General features: G+C 43.3%; 1 protein-coding gene across 1 annotated transcript; it reads left to right on the top strand.

Annotated features, from left to right (window-relative positions):
- Positions 1-2,052: 2,052 nt before the first annotated feature.
- Positions 2,053-7,608, top strand: LOC118779096 (ATP synthase F(0) complex subunit B1, mitochondrial-like). The gene is made up of 7 exons (XM_036530986.1): positions 2,053-2,198; positions 3,077-3,113; positions 3,565-3,710; positions 4,109-4,272; positions 5,251-5,376; positions 6,364-6,543; positions 7,368-7,608. Exons 1-7 carry the CDS (start codon positions 2,171-2,173, stop codon positions 7,437-7,439), a joined length of 753 nt encoding a protein of 250 aa, XP_036386879.1. The 5' UTR covers positions 2,053-2,170; the 3' UTR covers positions 7,440-7,608.
- The last annotated feature ends 2,777 nt before the right edge of the window (positions 7,609-10,385 follow it).

The raw sequence follows: 10,385 nt of genomic DNA, 5'->3' as shown, positions 1-10,385 counted from the left end.
CAATCAGGCAACAGTGTATATGAATTTAAACCAGGTGTACAAGTTCATTTCCTATTTTTGTTCAGTCTGCTATAGGGCTGAAGGCCTAGCTCTGCTTCCCAGCTTCAAGGTGGAATCTATACTGGCATCTATACTGGCATTTCTGAATGGTAGTGGTGGCTACAGAAAGGGTTTGAGCCACACAACAGCAAGGTACAGCATCCTTCTCTCTTACAATGCCCTCAATTAACTGCTCATTGATCTAGCAATTTTCTCAGAACACGCAAGGAGCTTTCAGAAGACCACACCTCTAATGCAATTAAATGGGGCTTTGTGTTTCTTCGGCCACTCGAATGAAAAGCTCTGGCTCATAGCAAGGCCAGGGTGCGTCACTGTCTGGAGGAGAATCACACTGCTGACTTACAGAGGGAGAATTGACAGCTTGGTATCAGTACGGCCATGGGCATAGAGATACCACACTGCTTCCGCACAGCAGATAATTTACCTAGCACAGATCACACTCTCAGACATGATCTTTATGTTAATTATGGCTGACCTTAGGGGTCCATTCATGTTAGGTTGCATGCGACCGCATACAGACAGCGGGGAGGATGTTGGACCTGGCTGGGAAAAGGATCGAGTTTGTCAGTCATATCCACAGAGACAGTAGGTGTGTGGTCTGCTGCGTAAATCCACCCCAGGCAGGTGAAGTTTATGTTTCTGCCTTGCTCGCCAGCTAAGGGCTTTAGTGAGAACACTGCAGGGTGGTTTTAGACACTGCAGCTCTAAATGTGCCCTCTTTTTAACCATGTAGAGGGATAAATTCAATGACAGGTATAGTAAAGCTAGTATGGTCCAGAATATTGGACCCGTATTTTCAGGACATTTGAATGGTACTCATAGATGTGAATGTAATCTTGATTCCCACAAGAATGTGTTAAGAGAAAGAGATGAAGAAAGGTCAGAATCCATGAGCTTAAATTCATCATGAAGGACAGTGCTCCGTCTCAGAGATCTGCACCTACATGAAAGCATCTTACTGATGCACAGCCTCCTTGGGGATCACTGTGAGCTGGATCAGCTGATCAACAATTTGCAGACACAAGGATGGGTAATTCTTGGATGACTGCAGCTGATTAAGGACTGTGATCAAGGAATTTAGTTTCAGCTCCCATCACTCCTTCCCCTAGCCACAACAGACTGTTAAGGTCCGAAGGTGCTAGCTGGTTTTCTCCCTCCAGGCTTTCTATCTGTACCATGGAAAGGTTGCTACAGTCAGAGGAGGCTATCTACATGGAATAAATAAAAGGATAATTTCACTTGAAAAATATGATGAAGAGTGGTATAATTTCAACTCTGAGTTGACTATTTTGCTGAACAATGTTGCTTTCACTCTACTTAAGGCAGATGCTTTCACAGCGTACCCTTATCAACAGATCTGAGATCATCTTGTCCACCACCTGCCCAAACCCTTGCCATTTAAAGAAACATTCTGATTGTGCTCCAGAATCAGCTGGTCAGGGCCAAAGTAACCCCACCCCCCACTAACGACATAGTCATAGCATTGGAATTTGCTGGCGGGGAAATTTTTTCTCACATCACCCACTTCAACTAGTAGTCGCCGTGGTTAGAATATCACACATGTTTCACTTCTCCAACGATGCTGCTCAGACGTTCTTCATTCACCCCTAAGCGTTATGGCACATATCATAGATCTAATTTCCATGACGAGTTCCACTGTATTCACAGAGTTAGCATGTGGTGCCTTACACCAGCCTCTGGTCAGTGCTCTTTCATTTGCTTCGTGAGTACGCTGCAGTTTGCGAATCTTTCTTCTTTCTACAACGTCTCAAACTGAAACCACTGTGGCTTTGCTAGTGTATATGTTAGTGCAACTGCCAGATTACGCATAAACGCAGTGACACACATACTATAAATACTAAATTTCAACACGAGTTCTCTCACCTCTCGGACACATCAGCGTTCACAAACATAAACATACGCCATCTGGTGGAGACACGGGTCACAGTCCCGATCTCACCAAAAACTCGCGATATTACGAGTGATATTTATCCGCCATTACGGACTGTGCTTCTCCCGGAGGAAGGGCAAGCAGTCAGGCCGAGAGAAGTGTGAAGGAAAGCGGTGAAGAAGTGATTGGAGTTCGCCCTTTCCGACGCAGATACTAGACATGCTGTCTAGACTGGCATTAGTTTCAGGTAACAAAAGCAGAGCATGAGAGTGTATGCATATTTACAGCATCAGGAAGCAGGTTGTTAGCTTGCAAGCTAGACTGTGTAATTCAATGGAGGTTGAAGGGTAAAGACAAGTGGCGAGAGGCCTTGGAGAGCTAGCTGGTTGACCAGTCAGGTAGTTAGAAAGCAAACGAACTAGATAGCCAGGGTGCTTAACGTTATGAAGCTAATATGTATTTTGATAGTAATGCAAATGATTAATAAACTAGCTACATTCATGAACTTTGCCGTTCAATGAATCAGGTAGAGACCTTGAAGGGGAGCTAACTAACGTTAGCTTGCTGTGCACCTATGGAGACACATGTCACGGAATAGTTGACAAAAGCATTTGTATTAGCTAGCTGGCTAACTTTATCGTGCAAATGATGAGTCGTGCATCAAGCTAGTTAGTCTAATGCATGTAACTTGTCAGAGGCTGTATTTCCCTAAAACGCTTCCTTTAGATCCAGCTAGCTACATTGTTGGAGGTGTGAGTCGGACATGCTTAACTTAGAATGTCAAGTTTGAAGGTGAAATGCTGCGTAGCTAGCTAGCCCTCCGACTTTAGATTCGGATTATCACTCTCGATGCACTGTTAACAACGGATTGAATAATGAAGTGTAATTAATCAAATGTAACCAAATGGACTTTTAGATGGAAACAATGTCGGCTCTTGCTTCGACAAAGCGGACTTCAGATAGTTGACGTCAGGGGTGTCGCACGGGCTTGCTCTTGCCATTGGATTGTATTTGAAACATGGAGTTCTGTGCAGAGTGCAGTTGACCTCCTGTGCATGCTGACAGAACGCCACGGTAGCACACTCTTATTTCACATGTCCAACATGTCCCCCTTCTCTTCCCCAGCCTCAGCGCTGAAAAGCAGTGGGCCTCTGGGAGCAGGGTAAGCACTTTGACAATAGTTTGTCTTTTAATGCATGCTGTTACATCTGATGCACAGAGGGAAGATTTTATACAAACGCTTATGTGCTCCATTATGGTAGTTTCTTCTTTTTGCAGTGCTATTAGTTCATTTTATCATGGGCATGATGTAATATTATGGTATTTTGTACATTGGTTTAGGTGTTGATCTAGTGGTTGGCTCTGGTTTACTTCCACATTATCACTTTATCTGAATGCTGCTGGATGAACTGAGATGGACTAGTTTATCCTAGTCAGAGTGTACCCAAAGTCTCCAGTGATAGGGAGTATTAAAACACAGGATCGCACCACCCCAGGAACCCCAGTGTGCTTTTTATTTGGCCTCTCCTGTTTGACAGTCATGTTTATGACTTTTGACTCCAGCGTATCCCATGCATAGCTGTCTAAAACTTTATCTTCTCCTCTTCACTCAGCCTTGTTCAGGCGTCCCGCTCCATCGGCACATCTCCCCAGAGCCTGGCGCCCGTGCCCCCGCTGCCTGAGAAGGGGGGCCAGGTCCGTCATGGTATTATCCCGGAGGAGTTGTTCCAGTTCCTGTACCCCAAGACTGGAGTTACAGGTCAGCGGCACCCCACGGAACCCACAGCTTTACACGTCTTTCCCTTCAGTTTTCTTGTACAGTTATGGCATTTGCATCGAGTCTACTCACAAGAACGCTGGCCAACCCACCGTCTTGCGTGAAGCTGTATGACGATGACAGCAGTATTTCACGCATCCAGTACTTGCATAGCTACTGGTGGAGTACCATTGGTGCTTGTTCAGTCCAAGGGTGGCTGTAAATTTGAGATTAAATTCAGCAATGGCAGTGACTGCTTCTGAAATAATCTGGTGTACCATGGCTTTGTTGCAGTGTGTTAAGTGCTGCCCTGTTTATTAAACACTCCGTTTTGACTCCAGTGTTCAGCCTATACATTTGCAGGCCTAGCTCTGACCATGGGACCGCTCGTCTGTCCACAGGTCCTTACATGCTGGGTACGGGCCTACTGCTGTACCTGCTCTCCAAGGAGATCTACGTCATCAACCACGAGACCTTCGCCGCTGCCTCCATAGGCATAGTCATTGTCTACGGCATCAAGAAGTTCGGGCCCAGCGTGGCAGCTTTCGCTGACAAGCTGAACGAGGTGAGCCGTGAAATATTGGTAAACTTTACATTTACGTTTATATTTAGGTCGCTTTTATCCAAAGCGACTTGCAAGTGAGGAACAGCAAGCAAGCTACAGTAATGTAGGAGACCTTGGAGTAAGCTTTAAGTGCAACCTAAACAACTAAACTCAGCTAAATACGTCAAGAAAAGTAGAAAACAAAGGTAAACAAGGTGAAAACACAAGGATAGACAAGCAGAGGAGACAAACAAGTAGTGACAAGAGAAAGAAGTGCGAGGCTGAAAGTGCGCGGAGATGGAATTGTGTTAGAATTGTTAGAAGTGTTAGGAGAGGAGGTGCTCTCGGAAGAGCTGGGTCTTCAGGAGGTTCTTGAAGATGGAGAGGGATGCCCTTACTCTGATAGCATAAGGTAGCTCGTTCCACCAGCAGGGAACTACATATGAGAATAGTCTGGACTGAGATTGCCTTGTGTGCAGGGATGGCAATGCTAGACGATGTTCCTGGGAGGAACGTAATGGCCGAGAAGGAGAGTAAGCCAGAGGGAGTTTGCACATAATGTGCCACGTGTCACAGGTTAACTGGTCATTTGTTTGAGAGGTTGAAAGCAAGCAGCTGGCAGTACTCATCCTCCTGTTTCAAGTTTACGTATCAGCAGAGGTTGTTGCACATTTCTTGTACCGTTTGATTTAAACCAATGTAGGCTTAAAAATGGTGTATAAAAAATAGTAGTGACTAGATTTTGATCAGCTGTTAACTGCACTGCTTATTTCCTTAGCTGACATTTTTATTCAGGGCAGCTCATGTATCTCTCATTCTCGATGTGATCCAATTACATGGCTTACTATTTGCACAGTCAAGTCATGCTAGGTACTACACTCAGTACGAGAGCAGTTCGGTTTGCCGGGGATTCAAATCTACAACTCTGGTTTAGAGGTGCATTTTTCAGTGTGGTGGCCTGTGTTCTGACCCTTTTGCCGTGTTGGTCTGTGACCGTAGGAGAAAGTGTCCAAGGCCCAGGAGGTGAAGGATTTGGCCGTGAAGAGTCTGACTGAGGCCATCGAGGAGGAGAAGAAGGAGCAGTGGAGGGCTGAAGGACGGCAGATGCTCTTCGACGCCAAGAGGGTGAGGAGGAGGAGGAGGAGGAGGAGGAGGAGGAGGAGGCCTATTTTAACCTCATGCATCTCTTTTTCTCTGATGAAGCAGGCTATGGTTTTCCAGAGCTGCATTTCAACCATAATGCGTCACATGAGGTTATAGTAAAGGAAGGAGATAGTGTCATAGGGACTAACAAGGAGACAAAATGTAACTTGAAGTCGTCAGGCTTCTGAATCACAAACTAGCCTGCCACCATGAAAACATATCTGCCTATAGTTTGTATTCATACTTGCTAAAGTGGTGCAGTTCATAAGTACACTTTGGTGTACATCTAAATGGCCTAGAACAGAGGCAATCCATAAGGGGCAGACAGGCGTGACACAGGGTGGTGCACACATCCATCATGTTTGGTTGGTAGGACTAAGAAGGCGAAGGGGAGGAGTTTGCTTGTGATGGGCTGTGAATGGTAGCTACACGTGAGGATTTCATTCTCTGTCAAAACTATGAACAGCGCTCATTTTCATTGTTGAAACCTCATTATTTTCATAAATGGTGTCGTCAGCCCCGGTGCAGACAGACGTGGTGTCATAGCACTGCTCACCAGCGCTGCCCCTGTCTCACTCATAATCACAGCAGTATCCAGTAGGTTATGGGGGCAGGGCCTGGGGCCTTTGCGGGCTGCTTTGGGTAATCCCACCCTGCAAGGGAAACGACTATTTGGAACACCACTGATGGGAACTTTGAAAAACTTTACTTATTTTTTTGGATATTGTTGGCGTATAACCAACACAACCCATGGTAGTTTAGTACACTATAAATAAGCTTGTCATAGTCATGAAGTCTTTTGGAAAGTTCTTGATGGTTTTCAGTCTGTTGGATGAACAAAATCTGTTTTGTCCGAGGGATTACTGACTGACTGATGTTTGAGCAAACGTGACTTTGTGACCAGGCTGCACCTGGTCTGAATCGCTCTGTACTGAACACCCCTGTACCCCCCTCCCCACATTTGCCCAGAACAATGTGGTCATGCTGCTGGAGACCAATCACAGGGAGCGCCTGCACATGGTGACCAATGAGGTGAAGAAGAGGCTGGACTACCAGATCGACGTGCAGAACCTGCACCGGCGCCTGCAGCAGGAGCACATGGTGGACTGGGTGGAGAAGAACGTCATCAAGAGCATCACTCCCCAGCAGGTAGACCCTACTACAGACAGCACCCACCATACAGAGCTCCAGGCAAAAAGCCTGGAAAGGGAAATTCAAACCTAATGTTAAGCAGGCAGTATCTGTTCATTGTGGAATAGCAATAATCCTGAAGTGGATGGTAGGGGTCTGTTGAAAAGGTCAAACTGTGATCTGTGTAAAAATGTATAATGCGTTTCACAGCGGGGTTCATGGGCAGTAAATGATTGGCAGTACAGAATATTTGCACATCTTTTCAGCTTTGCCTGTTAAACTTAATCTTAATCTGTCATCTGTCATACGGATGAGCTGGTAGATGCTTATGGCTAGTTTGATGTATCCACATTATATAAAGATTAGTGGGTCTGCACGGCACCTTCTCAGGTGTGGTAAATGGATGTTGTATTATGTGGTGCTCTTTAAGCACTATTAGGCCCAGTGGTGCCCTCCCCAAGGCTCTTTTGCAGTATTGCAGCACACTACCACGGCCTCCTCTGAGGTGAACACTGTCTTACATGCTACTGTCATCGAAAGCCTAAAATCTCTCAAACTTCAAGTAGTAACGTGTAATTTTCGTTGCCTTGTAGTTTACATTTTTCCTGGAGGCATGCATTTCTATGGTGCAAAATCGCCAATCTGGTCTAGAAAAATACCATATCTGGCCACAGCTACTGTGGAATTCCATGTAGTGGCCATTCATGGATTCTGGGTAGTAGTGGGATCAAGTTTCCTTTCTCAAAGCCAAGAATGTAAAACATTGCATTTAGACTCAAGTGTGTAAGTCTCAAGTCTGCTTTAACAACTAGAAATCCTCTTTTTTTGATTTTGTGCTACAGGAGAAGGAAAGTATTGCCAAGTGCATCACAGACCTGAAAAAGCTGGCCCAAACTGCCAAGGCCACTGCTTGACCTGCTGTAGTCCTCAGGGAAGTCCCCCCCACCCCTGGACAGAAGTGACCGCTGTGTCATTGGCACCAGCCACGCTTCATCCTAAATCTAAACTAAGACATAGATTGTCTCACGTTTGACTGTATATACATGTCCATTCAAGTAATAATAATAAAAACGTTCAGTTGTATACTGTCTGTCTGCAGAGTGATTTTTACTGACAGTAGTACAGACAACTGCTCCTGAGTGAATGTGGTTTTGCAGCGCCATCTACTGCAGTAAATGCATTTGAGAATCTTGTCTGGTGTCTTTAAGGGTGTTACGGCTGTGAGTTGTAGAGTAGTTAGCTGGTTATCTTTACCGTTTTATGAAGCACTGGATAAATGTAATGAAACTTTAACAACTTCTGGGGAAAAACATTTTGATGAAAATGCATGAGTTCTTGCCGTTCAGCTAATAGAAGTTCTTCGGTTAATCCAGGACTGATCTGTACGAATATTATCTAATATAAATATAATCTAATCTGCAGTTTTAGCTGTGTTTGTGTTGTGATAAGTGCTGAATGCAAACTTTCAAAATCTAGTAACTTCTAATAACCGCCTGTAAAATGTAGCTGAGGTGTGACGGCATAATCACGTTCTGGTCATAAAAAGAGCTGGGAGTATGTTGAGTTACTTACTTTGAGCCCGGGACCTTTGATCAGTGGGATAAATACCGGGCACGCCTCAGCTTCCGAGGTTTCCATGGAATATCCTGGGATGGGGTTAAAGCACAACATGTAGCCCACAAAAGGAACTTCTTGAAGGGGCTGGCCTCCAGCCTCTCGATCATTGTGTCTGTGGACTTTATCCCCTGGCTGCTATGAGCAGGAAGTCTTGGGATGTTTGCTCTCCATTACACGAGTGAGAGATGCCTGGACCATAAACAGGATTTAGGGACCAGGCCCCAGAGCTGAACTGAGGTTTAAAAACGGGGAGACCACTGACAGGTAATGTCTGAATGAGCGAAGGATAAAGGTTTTGTCGTAATGGACCACTTTGACACTTTGAATAGTTGAATGGGATCAAGCTCGACAACCATGACCATATTTTACTCCTGACAGAAGTGACCAGTTGGTGGATGTGCTTGAGGTACAGTATGTACTATTACGCTTTTGTAATCTGGTTGTCAGTAGCTGATCACTGTCTTGCTCCTAGGAAGTCACAGGGGATCTGGAGACTGAGGAGTTCGTCAAAAGACCGAACTCTAGATGTGTAGAAGTTAATGCTGTGTCACTGAGTACAGCAGTTCATGTTAAGTATAATCTCTTTTTTACCTGTTGGATATCGCTCATCTCTCTGCTTTAGAGTATATAAATCTTGAGTTTGGATTTCCTGGCCTGTGTCTGTGTCTTTAATAAAATATGCCGTGGGCCATGCTGCTGTGCTCTTACATAAAAGTACTGCTGCGTATATGTCAAAATATACTGAATACAAAATAGGATATAATAGTGCATAAAATATATAAGTTGAAATATGCTGCATACAATATAAGATGTGTCAATTATTACCTGCGTGTGTATTTGTGGAGAACGTTAGTAACAGTAGTAAATACTAGACTAAAATTACAAGGTGCGTAATCTTACATGTGTAAATGGAAACAATATTGTTTGAAATCACTGGCACATATTTTCAGACAACCTACAATAGACCCCTTGCTGTTTATATTTCATATTTACTATAAATTGGTTAAAAACAGCTTAATTGAAATGGTCCCATAAAACTATTTTTTGCATCTCAGTAAAAAATAAAAGCTATGGAGACTGTAATCATATGTGGCATGTTGCCAGGTGGTGATCAAGGTAACCTGGGAATTAGTTACTGATGTGTACATTCCATGACCAAACTGAAAAATTTTTGTTTAAATTATATCATTTCCAGCTTGTAAAGTTTGGTTGTATGATTGTCATTAAGTCTCACAATTTTGAATAGTCTGTACTTTAGAAAGTACAATGTTATTGTTCATTGTTATTATGTTCATTGTTGTGGTCTGACCTGGAAGGGTACAAAATGTAAATATTGAATTTATTTGATTAAGATTGGGAATATATGATAGGTTTAAAGTGATATTTTGAAAATATTTTAATGCTTTAAGATGTACTACACCTCTTTAAGATGTACTACACCTCCCTGGATCTATGTATAATGGGTGTATGTATACTGATATTATGCATTTTGTCAAAAGTAAATCATTCATGCTGCCCAGGTCTCATACTACTGTATTATATCAGCAACTGAAATGACACACCCTGGATAAGGTCTTGTAATGCCCAGGTATTACAAAGTATATAAAGCATAATGTCTGAAAAGAAATATTTACATTTTCTAGAGACTTTCCTCAGTCAACAGTGCTTGTGTCAAAGCTTGGCTATTTTGGTCCATTTTAATGCCACTGTTACCTGCAGAACTTCATCATATGCGTAGCACTAAACCAGGGAATCGGGTCGTCGGGATTAAAATATGATCCAGCAATTGCTTGTTTGCTCACAGCCAATCAAAGACCAACCCTGGGGGCCCTGGTTTTTGGATAAACCTCAATAGCTTGTATAAGACAGGAACAAGGGGAGCAGAGTGAGAGTCCAAACTTATTTCTTAACTTCATGCAAAATCTTTGTATAATGCTTACCTAAGATGTCTACTGTAATATTTATATGACACACCAGGACATGTAAAACTAAATGAATCATTAACCTGCAAACGACTGAAGTGTAACGAGTAAAGGTCTCTGCCCGCCTGCTTTTAGCTGACTTCTTCCTGGAGCAGGAAGCAAAATGGATAGCAAAAGAAAATAATGATTCAAGACAACATCAATAAACAATTATGCTGATGATAGTAACAATGATAGTCATCATCATTATTACAACAGTCACAATAATAATAACAACAACAACGATTATTATTATTATTATTATTATCCTTCTTGCATCTT

This window comes from Megalops cyprinoides, chromosome 6, assembly GCF_013368585.1.
Source record: "Megalops cyprinoides isolate fMegCyp1 chromosome 6, fMegCyp1.pri, whole genome shotgun sequence".
Lineage (NCBI taxonomy): Eukaryota > Metazoa > Chordata > Actinopteri > Elopiformes > Megalopidae > Megalops > Megalops cyprinoides.
This window is presented reverse-complemented; position numbering and strand designations above follow the sequence as displayed.